Source organism: Mercenaria mercenaria, chromosome 1 (genome assembly GCF_021730395.1).
Source record: "Mercenaria mercenaria strain notata chromosome 1, MADL_Memer_1, whole genome shotgun sequence".
In the NCBI taxonomy this organism is placed as follows: Eukaryota; Metazoa; Mollusca; class Bivalvia; order Venerida; family Veneridae; genus Mercenaria; species Mercenaria mercenaria.
In genome coordinates, this window is record NC_069361.1 from 81,151,568 (window position 1) to 81,167,592 (window position 16,025).

The 16,025-nt window shown below is 34.4% G+C and overlaps 1 protein-coding gene across 1 annotated transcript in view; it reads right to left on the reverse strand.

Annotated features, from left to right (window-relative positions):
• Positions 1-16,025, reverse strand: part of LOC128547630 (double zinc ribbon and ankyrin repeat-containing protein 1-like) — a 47,490-nt gene that overhangs the window by 20,803 nt on the left and 10,662 nt on the right. Inside the window, exons 2-4 of the mRNA XM_053520679.1 lie at positions 2,429-2,579; positions 672-820; positions 281-387 (exon numbers count right to left, since the gene is read on the reverse strand). Of these exons, the coding sequence (XP_053376654.1) occupies positions 281-387; positions 672-820; positions 2,429-2,579 (407 nt within the window). The remainder of the gene's footprint in view (positions 1-280; positions 388-671; positions 821-2,428; positions 2,580-16,025) is intronic.

Genomic DNA, 16,025 nt, shown 5'->3' on the forward strand with positions numbered 1-16,025 from the left:
AAGGGGGCCATCCAAGGATCATTCCTGTGAAGTTTGGTGTAATTCTGCCCAGTGGTTTTTAAGAAGAAGATTTTTTTTAGAAAATGTTGACAGACGGACGACGCACAACGCACGACTGACGACGGACATTGAATGGTCACAAAAGCTCACCATGAGACTTTGTCTCAGGTGAGCTAAAAACACTTGACATTCTACTGGTCATATTTCTAGCAGTTGAAACAACAGTGCAGGCTGATCATGGTGACAGATTAGTGTCAGTCAAAGATTTTGGATACAGAACATTACCTGACATTCTATTTGTCATGTTTCTAGCAGTTGAAACATCTGTCCAGGCTGACCTGGATGACATCATCAAGTTCTTCTGGGCTCTCTTTACATTAATTTTAACTTTAATATCGAAAGATTTGCTATAAGTCAATTACTAGTATATTATAGTACTAGAAAAGTGGAATGTAGATCCCTCCTCCTTCAGCAACGGATAATCAAAACAAGCTTTTGATATATATACATCATTTTCTAAATATCTGAATGGGAATGGGAACCTGTAGTATTCAGCCAAGGTGTCATTGGGAACCCAATTAAGGACCTTTAAACTACTAAACAGCTAATGAGCACTGTGCATGATCCTTACAAATGATTATATCTGACACTCTAGCATTAAGTCTTGGTACAGTATTTAGAAATTACAGTTACCATGGTTTTCTCTTTTTCTAGATCATCTCGGAACTCTAGATCATCACCCTCTGGAGGTAGCGCTGGCTGGGCAACGTAGTCTACCTCAAACACCTTTGTTACAACGTTGGACTCCCTCATACCATCTCTGCAATATTTACGATTTATTATATGATTTATACATTAATGAATGTCCATTAAAACTGTCAATTCTGCCTTCTACTGGTGAATATCAGATCATATCAAATGGCTAAAGTCAATACTTGCATAATACTGTATAACGTGTATTTCCTTTAGGGCTGGGTACCGCCTCGAAGAAAATACCGCGGTATACCACGGTTTTTTCTTTATTACCACGGTATATACCACGGTATACCACCATTTTTATCGTAAGATTTACAGCTAAGGTAGTGGTCATAAAAATATTGAAAAACTCTCAGAAATACTTTATTTATAATGAGCAACAACGAAGACTAGTTACTTGACTAGAATTAAAGAAAGAAATACACTGGAATATTAACTTGACTTATGACTAGTTAGATAAATGACCCTTAGTATTTTTTACCAGCGTGTATATGTCTCCCCCCCACCCCCAGAGGAGCCATAATTTACCCTAGGGGAATAATTTGAACAACCTTAGTAGAGGACCACTCGATGATGTCATATACAAAATATCAAAGCCCTAGGCCCTGTGGTTTTGGACAAGAGGTTTTTCAAAGTTTTTTCCTATATAATTCTACATAAACCATGTGACCCCCAGAGTTGGGCCATATTTGACCTCTGGGAAACAATCTGAACAATCTTGGTAGAGGACACTAGATTATGCTACATACCAAATATCAAAGCCCTAGGCCCTATGGTTTTGGACAAGAAGATCAGAAACCATTCAACTGTTCCTGGCCAATGTGACCTTGACCTTTGACCTAATGATCTAAAAATCAATAGGGGTCATCTGCTGGTCATGGCCAACCTAACTATAAATTTTCCTGACATTAGGCCCAAGCATTCTTGAGTTATTGCCTGGAAACCATTTTACTGTTCCTGGTCACTGTGACCTTGACCTTTGACATACTGACCTCAAAACCAATAGGGGTCATCTGCTGGTCATGACCAACCTCCCTATTAACTTTCGTGACTCTAGGCCTTAGCGTTCTTGAGTTATCATCTGGAAACCATTTTACTGTTCAGGGTCACTGTGACCTTGACCTTTAACATACTGACCTCAAAATCAATACGGGTCATCTGCTGGCCATTATCAACCTCCCTATCAACTTTCATGATCCTAGGCCCAAGTGTTCTTTAGTTATCATCCGGAAACCGTATTACTATTCAGGGTCACTGTGACCTTGACCTTTGAAATACAGACCTCAAAATCAATAGGGGTCATCTGCTGGTGATGACCAACATCCCTATCAACTTTCATGATCCTAGGCCCCAGCGTTCTTGAGTTATCATCCGGAAACGGATTGGTCTACATTCCGACCGACCGACCGACCGACATCTGCAAAACAATATACCCCTCCTTCTTCGAAGGGGAGCATAAATATAGAAGCGCTCTTTCTTGGTCGCAACAAAAACTTTGACGTCACCGCACGTTAACGTGACGTCATTCTAGCGTAAGAGTGTTTTAACAGAGACAAGCATATTAGAATACCAAATAAGAAACACCATGAACAAACATTTTCTTAGACCTTCCATCTTTTCAGGAAAAATCATCCTTTTAGCATCTTTTAAGAAACAAATGTAAAGTAATTACGCTGAAACTGCCACTGCTTTTAATGTCTGTTTTCCAGCTGGCAAGGTAAATGGCCCCTGGTATTCCATCGTATATTTGGTCTGACTGACTTTTGGGAAGGGATCTGGCTTTGTCCCATTGATTGTGTAGTAGATTCGAGCACCATTACTTTCTGTATAAATAGAATAATACACAACAATTAATATGTGGCTTATCTCCACCATCTCGCAGACAACTATAAAATCTATTAATTTCATGGGCATAAATTCTGTGGTTTTTGAAAAAATTACAAATTCTTGGAGATCAAATTTTAAAGATTATATAAATGGAAACTTGACTTACATGATCAAATTTTAAATTTCACAGACTTACACAACCATGAAATCCAAGAAAATTAGAATTTTCCTGTATGTTTTAGAATTTTTTCTGCATCATTCAAAAACAAAAGTGATTAATCACTCTCAGACAATACAAGTTTTCCCTTTATTTAAACTATGTCATAAAAAGGTAACAGACATTTATTTAACATAAGAAAACACATGTACCCCCTCCCCACCCCCACTTCACTATGGTCAGAGTCCAGTCAGTATATAATTTTACCATCAACTGACCACAGGCAATTATCCTGTCAAGTTTGATTTTTTTTGTTTTTGTAGTGTTTAACATCGCATCGACACAAATATACGCCATAATTATGTCGACTTTCCAGCTTTGATTGTGGAGGAAGACCCCAGGTGCACCTCTGTGCATTATTTCATCATGTGCAGGCACCTGGGCAGAACCACGGACCTTCCGTAAGCCAGCTAGATGGCTTCCTCACATGAAGAATTCACCCCACCAAGTGAGGCTTGAACCCATATCAGTGAGGGGCAACTGATTCAAAGTCAGCGACCTTCATCATTGGCCATGGAGGCCCCTTTGTCAAGTTTGAACATAGTGAAACCAAGCATTCTGTAGTTATTGATTGGAATCAAAGGCCTGCCAGACTATGAACAGAGCAATTTTCTCCACCCCCGACACCCACCCTCACCTCTTTTTGTAAGGGAGGCATAATAAACAGATATCTGTTCACTTTTGTCTTTATGGTCTGGCAATGTTTTGACAGGTTTTATAACAGTTTACTTTTGTTGAAACAGTTTGATTTAATATTTGTTTTGTAATGAGCAAACAGTTGCTTTTCAGCTTAAATTACTGTTTAAGGAGGTAGGTTACCTTGTTACCAGGGAAAATTCAAATTAGTTGAACCGCAGCATTTTTTTGTATTTCGTGTAATATGATGTTTTAACTGCTACAATCTCAATTTCGTTTATCTCTGTCCCTCTAAGTTCAATTTTTATCCAGGTTTGAAGAACATGACCCTCCACAGGTATTTCATATTGAAAGAAGAAGGAAAATACGGATATTTAACACTTTTCAGTGTATTTTAGTGTCATTGATATCCGTAGAAGTCTGCATAATTGATATTTTTTCTAGTATGCGCGTTAGCTTTCTAATATAAGCTTAAAATGTATATGTCGCGGGGCTCGTGTTTCCATGGTAACTCATTTTTGAACAACTATGTATAAAAAACAGGGTTTTCGACTGCTTTAGTGTCATTCTGTTAATGACCAACATGGAATATTTGGGTAATATTATTAGCGAAATACCAAGCACTTTACATGGTACCCTATATTTCTTAAAGTTTAAAGTAACCATGGCAACGGAGATGTTTAAAATAGCTTATATCTTGCTTTTTGTCGTAATTTCTTATAGGAAAATATTGAATAAAATTATCTTTCTTGTTAATGTAGCTTTAAAACATATTATTTCTAACGAAAGTTATATTTTTGTGTTATTTGCATTTATTCAAACAAATTTCACAGCTTAAAAGACTTACAGCAGTACCCTGCGTCTGGCATTTTTCATGGAAAACTCGCTCGGCATGCTGCTATTATTCTCATGGATATTGTTGAAATGAAAATAAAAAGCCGAAGCTGTGTTCCTTAAATAGACCAGTGTCAACGCTTTTGAAATTTACATTTAGATATATAGGTCACGGGCTTCGTTTCCATGGTAACATCAAATCAATTCAAGAAACAACAATTTTCTACTGAAATCTGAACAATTTTAGAGCTTAGTTTCAGTATATAAGTAACAGATTATCAACGGAAACTGAAAATTAGATATAACAAATCAAACTGCCAGTATTTTTACTGGCAAGATTATTTGGAGAAGATTTATACAGACATATGAAATACCTTTTTTTGGTGTTCATGCAAGAGTAAACCCTCCCAAACACTGAAAACATTAATGTGTCAAAGGTATGAACATAAGAAAAAACGAATCTTTACAATTCCAAATAAATATTATTTATTCTTTTAAATTTCTACACTCTGCAACAAACCATGACAATCAGACAGGAAATGATCTACCCACTGGTAGCCTGGCTCCCTGGCTGCATGGTTATTTTTTATATAAATACTGCAAGCAAAATAAGAAAATCTTAAGCCTCTAAATTAGCACATTTTATCTGATGGCTGAACCATACAGCCCTTATGTTCAGAGCCAGGGGCAATAAAAATTGTCAATGTAGAAACAACCTACTGGAGTTACTTCCCTCTTAATGAATAAACTTATATAGGCCTATATATATGTAAATAAGAACAAACATAGGGACGGGAGCCAGGTATAAAATTAGTGATTGAAAGATAGCAACTGCTGATTGGCTGAGTGTATATATCGATGTAAACGTCATGCAGAGTTTCCTTTTATTTTATTTTAGAACTTTTTTCGTCGGCTGCTAAAGTAGTAGTAATTGCCATTGAATTTACAAAATCATTAGAGTTTTCTGTTAAAAACAAGTATGCATTGTTTTGCATTAATAAAGAAAGAAACACACAGTACAGTTTCCTTGAACCCAAACAGGGACATAAATAGATACTTGACCCAAACAAGTTGAATATGTTAGAAAAATAATTGATGGAGATATAATAGTAATTTTACCCACTGGAAATGGAAAGTTATTAATTTATAAAGTTGTGCAGACGATTTCAATTAGTTATACTTAATTACAAACTTAATTACAATGCTATTATCAATACTAGATACCTGCATAGATTGAGAATGATTTATAGTAAATAGTTGTAGGTTTAACATGTTATATTTCGAGGACGAAATTTGGTCAGAAGGGAGGGTAATGTGAAGCATGGCTTCACTCTCAGTGTTTCAACCCTCTTATAGAAATAAATTTCTTACATGTCAATTGATTATTTTTGCATGTAGATTGTTAAAGAGCACCACAAAATAACTGTATTCTTTTGCATTTCCACGATGGTAATTATACATGCTTTGCATGAAGAAAATGAGAAATAACAAGTATCTAGTTACAAATTGACAGTGATATACGGTATAACGGGTTATTTTTACTGCTGTAAAAGTTTACGGATTTGGGGTAAAAACACATTATTTCATTTTATACGATTTTAAAATTTACGAAATCACAAGGTCTACCGGTTTACTTGACTTTACATGGCAAATTTATACGAGGCCAATATTTACGAATCTGATTTGGTCGTAAAAAATAGCAGCAGGTAAATAATATCCATTTTATGGTATATAAGGCCAAGACAATGTGTTTAATGTCTAAATATATTATTAAATTAATGTAGTAGTATGCACAGTACTTGAAAATAACTGTATTCTTTTGTATTTTCATGATGGTAATTCTATATGATTTGCATGAAAAAAGTGAGAAGTACAAGTATCTACTAAAAAATTCACTGGGACATATATAAGGCCAATACAATGTAGAATTGTGCATTAAGAACAGTACTTGATATTTTAAGCTGGGTTTAGATCAATCTTTGTTTCTACAGGGTATAGTAGTCGCAACTTGACCGCGATGGTTGAACGAACTTCTGACGATTATTCATATCGATTATTTCATTGTAGAAATAAAGGATGATTAGGGCAGCCATGTATATTCATATGGAATTAGTGTGTTTGCAGTGCAGTATCAAAGTATGTATACTAATATTTGATAAGTTAAAACTTTCCAATACATTAATTTATAATTACACAAATTTATATTTCCACTTTCTCATGCAGCTCGTGTTTTTCGTACACTCCTTTTCAATAATAGGTTGTGCCTCATTATGTATTATAATACAAAGGTCAACCATCGGGGTCAAGTTGCGTCCACTATAAGATAGATATTTCTTTATGTTTTTAAACCTATACTGAAAAGCGATTGACTGAATAAGTTTGTAGATGAAGTTGTGAAAACATGTTAATTCAAGGAGGGCCTAATTAAATTGTCCACCTCTCATCAGGTAATATAGCTGTATTATACCAGTATTATGAGAATGATTTTCAGGAAGTTCATGTAGGCGAAACAAGGAGCTGCGTTCAATAAACGCTTGATGCCCCCGGTGGCATCCGTGTCGATACAAAGCAACCTAAGTCCAAAACGAGGTCAAGTTCAAGGTCAAGGTCAAACTGAGGTCAGGTGATGTCTGAAGATGAGGAATGGTCACAGGTTACATCTGCATTAGTATCAAGTCATTCTAGTTAGGGGTATTGATGCTAGACGGAATGGTCCCATTTGGTTAACCTCGTACGGACGGACGAACGAACGGACGGACAGGACAATCACTATATGCCTCTCGCATCAGTAGATGCCTGGGGCATAACAAGTTGGTCACTAGCTCGTGGTGGATCTTTAAGGTGAGTTTAGACCACACTTTGTTTCTACAGTGTAAGATAGTTATTATTCTATGTTTATAAAACTACTGAATAGCAGACAAAGTTCTGAAAACACATTTATTCGAGGAGGGCCTAAACTGTCCACCTGTCATCTTGTAAAATAGCTGTATTATACCAGTATTTTCAGAATGATTTGCAGGAAGTTCATGTCCCCTGCGAAATGCATGAAGTCAAGAATTTTTCATACTTTCAAGAATTGTTCATGAACTATTTTTGATAAATTCTTAGAGCTCACTTCATGAAGATATGAAGAATTACTGAAGGATTCACAAAATTCTTGAAGGATTCACAAATTCTTGAAATATTCATGAAATGTTCAAAGAATAAAACATGAATATTTTATGAATTTAATATTCTTAAAATACTCATGAACTATTCATGTGTAATTTTCACAATGTGTTATTTTCACAGTGCACTAGTTTGGGCGCAAAAATTGTAGGTCTTTCTTTTTTGTTGTTCATAATTATTTGTAGCTGCAGTGTGTATTTCTTCTCAATAAAATGCTGTAGAAAGGAATAATATAATGTAGTGGGTGCTTTTTTATCTGTATTTTGATATTAATTGCAATAGTTTTATGATGACGCAATTGTCATCAGTTTTCAGGATCTTGGTATCATATGTTACATTATAAATAGATAGGCAGCTAGTATTTCATCACTTTTGTGGCAGTCATCACTTCTCTGATCAATACCTGTATCTACAAGCAAATTGAAGCTTTGCATCTGACCGGCTGGGAAATCTCAGACAAATATGAATTTCAGGCAGTTCTTGGGTCAAATTATACTTCATGTTCTTGGGTCAAATTATACTTCATGAAATATTCAAAAAAATGCTCATAATTTTGTCCATTAAGTTTCAAGCATTTTTCTTCATGCATTATTCATGAATGAAATATTCATGAACAGAAAACGAGACATTAAAATAATGAACCAAAAAAAATCATGAACTCTTCATGAAGTACATTTTCAAGAATTTTGGTCATGAATGTTCATGAACTCTTCATGAACAAGAACTGTGAACATTTTCATTGATAAATCCTGGATATTACCACTTCATGAAAAATTCATGAAGTTGCCTGTTTCAGACTTCATGAACTCTTCATGAACATGAGATGTGCATGATATCATGAATAGTTCTTGAAAGTATATACTACTTCATGAATACTTCATGAACTGTGTTTCATGCACTTTTTATGAATAAGTCTCATTTTCTGTTCACATTTTTCATGAATGATTCATGAGTACTTCATGAATACTTCATGAAGAATGACTAAACATTTCACAGGAGGTAGGAGGAAAAAGTAGGTCACTAGGTCGTGGTGAGTCTTTAAACTGGGTTAAATAGGTCATGACCTTGTGTACAGTTATTTTCAGTACATGTATACTTTTGGCACTTTGTAAGGAGTAAATGCTATTAGAATCAATGTCAGCCTATAATACAACAGTAATCATTCAGCAATTACCTTTATTAAATTTCATTCTGGTAAATTTCCTTGTTGAGAAATGGTAAATTTCCTTGTTGAGAAATTTATGATAATTATTGCATTGTCACATGAAGTTTAGGTTAGAAGGGGTTAAATGCCTCCGCTATCATTTTCTATGTAAAAATAATTTATAACATATTTATCAGCATTTCTAGCCTTTCACTTCCAGCGAGACTACCCTTGTCTTGGAGGTCTGTCTTTAGGCAATCAAAAAAAACAGAAAAATATGGGGTTGACCATAATGCAGTGGAACCATGATCACGTCACTGAGACACGTGACGAAAATGCTAATATTGCGTAGGTAGATATCAGGAAATACCTACTTTCACTTTCGTTTTACAAAACAGCTTCGACTCAACTTTTGAAGCGTATAACGTAGCTCAAAATCATCCGCAGACATTCCTCTTTGCAATCATCGAAGCATCAATAAAGCTTATATCTGTCATGAAAATTTTACTTTACTAGGCGGGAAAATTGCACTATATATTGATATGGATCTTTCGAGTGGACTACGGAGGCATATCCGGCGAATTACTACCTTCATGCCATTTTTTTGTCTGCCATGTTTGTTGTCATTTTCGGTTTGCACCGAAAATCTCGAGTCAAAGTCAAATCAAGTATCTTTTTAGTATTTTAATGTATCATTTGCATCTGAATTTACCCTAGCTGTGTAATTTATAAATTTGCTATATGATCATTGAATTATTAGAATTAAGTATTTGTTCTTTACGTGGTTTAATTGTTTAGATGTTAATCTCTATATATAATTGCCTCATTTGCATACCAAAATACCATGTACTAATTTGCATACAATAATATCAGCTTTCTTGTACAAAAAATCTTCACTTTGCTCCTGTCTCCTCTGTAGTCTAGGTGTATTTGTCTTAGCTCTCAAAATTTCAAATTACTTTTTATTCATGATAAATTAATTACTTGAATTTATTGTAAAGTAGAGTTCATTATCGAGAACCTTGTTTGTTTATATTTCTTTTTTTTTTTGCTCTGAGCACAATTTTCGGACTTAGAATATTATTTCGGCGATTTTTGAGTCGATTCGACTTTGAACGGGAAATTGTTAGAACATTTTTGGCCTGATTCTTTGCCTTAAATATTGTTAAGGCCCTTTACCAAATAAAGTTTGTATTAAGCCGAAAGGATTGGAGTTTGTACTGAATTTAAGGTATGACCCATGTAATAGTGTACCTCCTTTTGAAGAGTATTCAATTCCTACAATAAACCTACTTTAGCTTGAATTTTTCAGGGGGCATAGGTTCAAGCTCCACTGGGACCAAATTTTTTTCCCCTTATATTCCTTTTTTTCTAGTACGTTTTTACTTGTTTTTCAAGACTTACTATTGATTTATTGTACAAAAGTGATTTTTTTTTCATTTGATAAGTGATTTCTTGCTGTTCAAAGTGAATTTACCATTGAACCAGAAGGGGGCACAGTTTGACATCTTTAAAAATACTGAGTTACATGACTGGTAAAAGTTCTCCATTTTGCCTATACTCTTTAGATTACATATTGTGGAAGAAATGTAGGTAGGTTTTACTTCTGCCCCAAGGTTATTTTTGAATGAAGTGAGCAAAATTTAAAACAGTCCCACAGGACTCGACCTTAATTTTTCAATGTTGGAGTTAGAATTCTGTCTCATTTATTCTGTTGTGGGGAATAAAAAATTTTGTTTAACCGCTGTCTTTTTTAAACAGCCTGTCTATACGTTCGTTTAATAGTTTGCTTGGAAGCAGTGATCTAGCGGTTTGCTAGTAGTAAATTATTACGTCAGAATTACTGACACGTCAGGATGACACCACCCTTTACTTTGAAAGGGAAAATAAAAACACAAATACTGAATGAATTTGAAAACCAACCAAATTTTTACTTAACTTTCTAGATTAATATTTTACAAAGTGATCTAAATATACAAGTTAGAAAAATACCAAAAATACTGATAAAGATGACAAATCAGCTTAATGAATAAAAAGAATAAAGTTTTAAGTTCTGCCAAAAAGTAAATAATAATCTAAATAAATGGTATAATTAATGTATCTTAATGTATTTTGTGACTCTGTACTTTATGACTCTGTGCCTAAAAATTAACAGCAATGTAAATTAATTATCAATTTTTACTGAAGTATTTAAAGATGAAAATCTAAAATAATTGCTAATAGAATTTAAGTTACTTAATTAAAGAAAATTACTTACTGAATTTGGAGAAAAGTTACCATGAATTAATTAATAATTACTAAACCCTAAGAGAGTTTTTTAGATGTTGTCAGTCCAAAAATTCCTTACAGAGTGAAGAAATGACTCTGAAATCTCTTCCAGAATGCAGTCAACCATGAAGGATGTAAAGTACATTCTGACTGGTCAGCATTTTTCTGATAAGCCATTCAACATTTATCTTACAAATCAGCTATGACCTTCGCAATGCTTATGTAAACTCTTTGTCTATAATCTAAAAATAGCTCAAAGTTCTTTCATAACTGGTCTTACTAATCAAAGTACTGAAAGTACAGAAAGGCTGGCTACAACAAAACACTGGAAGAAATCTGTGCGGGAAAGATGTTTGCAAAATCTTAGATATTATGGGTTTTCTACATCAAACTAAGGCGAGCATAGGGTATTGATGTGATGAACCATCTTGATTAACTTGTGAAGGTAGTGTAAGGATATTACAGACAACAGATGGTGAAAAAATGCATTGTGTTTGCTTCATTGGGGATAACATAATTAGTGAGACAAACGGCACATAATGCTCACTTGGGAATCTGAAACCACAAAAAAATAATATCTTACAAAAAAGTCAGGTTCCGAGAACGTAATCCAATCAAACCACATAGGATAATGAACGAAATTCATAGTTTATTCGAGAAACGTAGTTTACCAAATGTTAACTATAGTTTACGGTCGATATATATTAGGAATAAAAAATCAACAATGAATTTCGGATGTGAACCTGCGTTTATGAATCTTGAACCCCTGTATACGAACTTGAGCCTAGGTGTATGATCTTGAACCATAGCTTACAGACATGACATGTATGGAAATCATCCAATAATTACATGAACCCAGGTTCACGGTCGAAAAACTAGGATTAACGATGGATAAATAAGGTTTTTCAAACTTAAAAGCATGTAAACCTATTCTTTCCAGCGAAAACAAAGGATAACGTTGTAAACCATAATTCACTATCGTAAACATAGGTCCACGTTTGTAAACCCACGTTCAAGTTAAATCGAGAAACCTAGTTTATCGAACTTAAACATGTTCAAGGGCGTAAACTATGGTTTACGCCTGTTGTCCTATGTTTTCGCTTGAGAATATATGTTAGTATCCGATAATCCTAGTATTTCGACCAAGAATGTAATTATTGGATTATTGTATTGCCGCGAACCATTGTTTACGGGCGTGAACCTATGTTTATGACCATGAACTTGGGTTTACGAGATGAACCATAGTTTACGGACATGAACCTAGGTTTACGTTCAGTAAAATTGGTTTCTCGAACAAAACTATGATGTCGTAATCCTATATTCACGAGCGTGAACCTATGTTTACGGTCATAAACCGATTTTCACGGTCGTCAACTTAAGTTCTCGATCGTTAACATATGTTCACATTCGTAAACTATGGTTTACACTCGTAAGATAAACTTTCTTTTCAATACTTTTTATCATTGATTTGTCGTACAAAAGTGGAAATTTTCATTTGATTTAGCCATTTCTTGCTGTTTAAAATTAATTTAACCTGAAGGGTGAATGTTTAGACATCTTTGAAAGTACTTTGTTACATTTTTAAAAGTTCTTGATTTTGCATTTATTCTTTAGTTTACAAAGTTTTGAAGAAATGTAGGTAGGTTTTACTTCTGCCCTATGGTTCTTTTTGAATGCAGAGAGCAAGGGTATAATTCTTAACAGTTGGAGCTTAATTTCTGTCCGATTAAATTCTCTTACTCGAGTCTCCCAAGAAAAATAGTTATTGACAATTTCATTTTGTGTTTTATAATTGTTACGCAATACTTTGAGGTTCCATTTAGAAAAATATGAGGTAAAATGACTTCTCTGCGATCGTTTTGCGCAATGGCTATCACTTTGAAATTTGTCTCTCTGGAGGAAACAACATAATTTATACAAGATTAACAAATAAAAAAAAAATCAAACAACAACGACACGGTAAAAGATGCAACACAGTGCGAAACAGTGTCAACTTCAGGACTGTATTAATTAATGCATTTGTTAAACATTACTGTTGCGGGTCCACTATCTTAATATAACCGGAAATACAGTTGTTTCTAAAATGAATTTAGTATAGAAATAACAAAAAAAAAAAAAAAAAATAGCATGTACGTTCTTTAGGTATACAACTCGTAGAAAATGGTCATTTGTTTCTTCTCACGTTACTGTGGCAATTCCACGCAGCGATCCCGTAGTACCTATAGCAAATGATCTGAAAGAATAGATTCTTATAACTTTAGCCCTAAATATAAAACCTGACATGACTCATATCACTATCAGTTCATTTTAATTGATATTTCATATTTCTAATTTTCCATGTTACGTCAGGTCGTCGAATAATGCGCAGTATAACTCATATCGACGATTGTTTCTCGGAACCAGCGTTTGTTTGATTAACTATTTACAGACCGGGGTCATAATCTATAACGAAACGGTCAACAGTGTTGAGTTACGAAAAAGTTCCATTCATACAGGCATTTTATTCATAGGGGCGAATTAATTTACCATCATTATGTAATATTTTCTAATATTCTCTTTCAAGTACTTACCGTTAGAAAAATAAAACAGTATAATAACATGTTAAAGCAAATAGATTGAAACAGGTAAGTTTAACAATCTTTATACAACTCTATGGCAAAACTGATAAACGTTGCGAACTATTTGAATTGCGCATGGAATTATATTTTGTGTTGTCAGTCTCAGCACCTTTGAACTTTTGTTGAACTTTTGTTGAACTTTGTGGAATTTCGATTTATGGTTATAATAGTCTTGCGAATAAATCGCAAGCCTAAAAATAGCTGATGAAAATACAAAATTAAAGTATGTAATGATATTAAATGCAGTTTTTAACATTAAAGATAGATCTACACTGAAAGTACTGATGACTATGAAATATATAAACAACAGTAAAGCATCATAAACTAGAGCTATCACTAAAGGTGATGAATGTACCCCCAGCATGCACTGACACAGTACATTGCAATTTGACGCACACAAGATTGCATAATTATGTGGACTGTATGTATACAGTATAGTAACAAAAAAAGTCCCATAACTATGCAGAATATTTATCTAAAAGAATGTAACATGCACCATGCACAACTAGGGTTGGTACTGATCACTTGTGGGAAGTTTCATTAAATTGTGTGCAAGGGTTTGGTAGATAAGGCACGCACAAGATTGCATATGCAGATTGTATGTACATAGTATGTTAACAAGAAACAAAGTCCCATAACTCTGCAATTTTTGTCGCTGAAAGAACCTAACATGCCCCATGCACAACTACTGTTGTTACTGATCACTTGTGTGAAGTTTCATTAAATTGTGTCAAGGGGATGAGGAGAGATGGTGCGCACAATATTGTGTCTATGTATATAGTATAGTAACAAAAAAACAAAGTCCCATAACACTGCAAATTTTTTTCTGAAAGAACCTAACATGCCCCATGCACAACTACTGTTGGTACTGATCACTTGTGTGAAGTTTCATTAAATTGTGTCAAGGGGATGAGGAGAGATGGTGCGCACAAGATTGTGTGTGTATATAGTATAGTAACAAAAAAAACAAAGTCCCTCAACTCTGCAAAAAAATTTTCTAAAAGAACCTAACATGCCCCATGCACAACTACTGTTGGTACTGATCACTTGTGTGAAGTTTCATTAAATTCTGTCAAGGGGATAAGGAGAGATGGTGCGCACAAGATTGCGTCTACGGACAGACGGACGGACAGACAGACAGACAACCTGAAACCAGTATACCCCCTTACAACTTTGTTGTCAGGGGGTAAAATGAATATACTGGAGAATGATCTATATAGCTAAATCAGCAGTCTTTAATAGACTAGCTGAATGCCCTTAATAGACTAGTTAAAAGTCTATGCTTTCAAAACTCAATATACCATACTATTCGAAAATACAAATACTTATGATAAAATATTAGACTGTTAGATTACATTATGCAATACTGAAACTATGTATTGTGTAACATTATGTTGTAAAAAATCCAACTTTACAACAAATCCTTTTACTTGAGGCACCCAAGAAAAAAATGATATTCACAGTTTTGTGTTTTACAATTGTTTACCAATAGTTTGGTGTTTCTTTTATTAAGATTAATGGTATAATGAATTCTCTGCAAATGTTTCGGACAATGGCCATCACTTTGAAATTTGTCTCTTCTTCAGCTTGAGGAATTATCATGAATTATATAAAATTTATAAAAAAAACGGCACGGTAAAAGTTATTTAAATATTGCATACAATTCTCTTACTGGATACAGTATATTGCTGTAACGCTGTTTTGAACATTGTAAATATTCACCATTAGTAGGGTCATACCTTAAGTTAGATGGTTACATGTCAAGTTGGCCACTACCAGGCTGTATATGCTACCTATAACCAGTTGTCCTCCCTATTTAATAAATAACCCCTGAAACCCCTTAGCAATCTTTAAAAGCAGATTGCTGCTGTAGGCTTGCAGGACTCTGAGTTTGTTCCCCAGGTGACCTCTCAGAGATGGCCCACGGGCACTACAATACGTTGAAAAGGCTACAGCTGGAAAGAGAAAAATCTCTGATACCCATATATACGCATCAAAGTATGAAAAAAAATATCTAAAAATATTAGAAAATCAAAACAAGAACACCGCCTATGGGTGCCATCGCTCATTTGCAAGTGCTGGACAAAATGTAAGAAAAGAGTTATAGTTCAGATTTTCTAAGTTAAAAAGGGGCCATAAGTCTGACAAAATGCAGGTTAGAGTTATGGTGCTTGACCTGCATTGTCCCCTAATAATGAGAAACAGGTGTGCAAAGTTTCAAAGCTGTAGCTCTTATAGTTTTTGACAAAAGGTGGACCTAAACAAAAATTTTAACCAAGAAACTCAAATTTTCTAAGTACAAAAAGGGTCATAATTTTGACAAAATGCATATCAGAGTTATGGTTCTTGGCTTACTATGTCACCTAATGATGACAAACAAGTGTGCAAGGTTTCAAAGCTGTAGCTCTTATGGTTTTTGAGAAAAGGTGGACCTAAACAAAAATTTTAAACAACACCGACAATCAAGTGATGACAATACCGCGTAGATTTTTTTCAAAAATCAGACAAGATAAAAAGAAACCAAAAGTTAAACAAGAGCTCGTCGAACACGAAATGC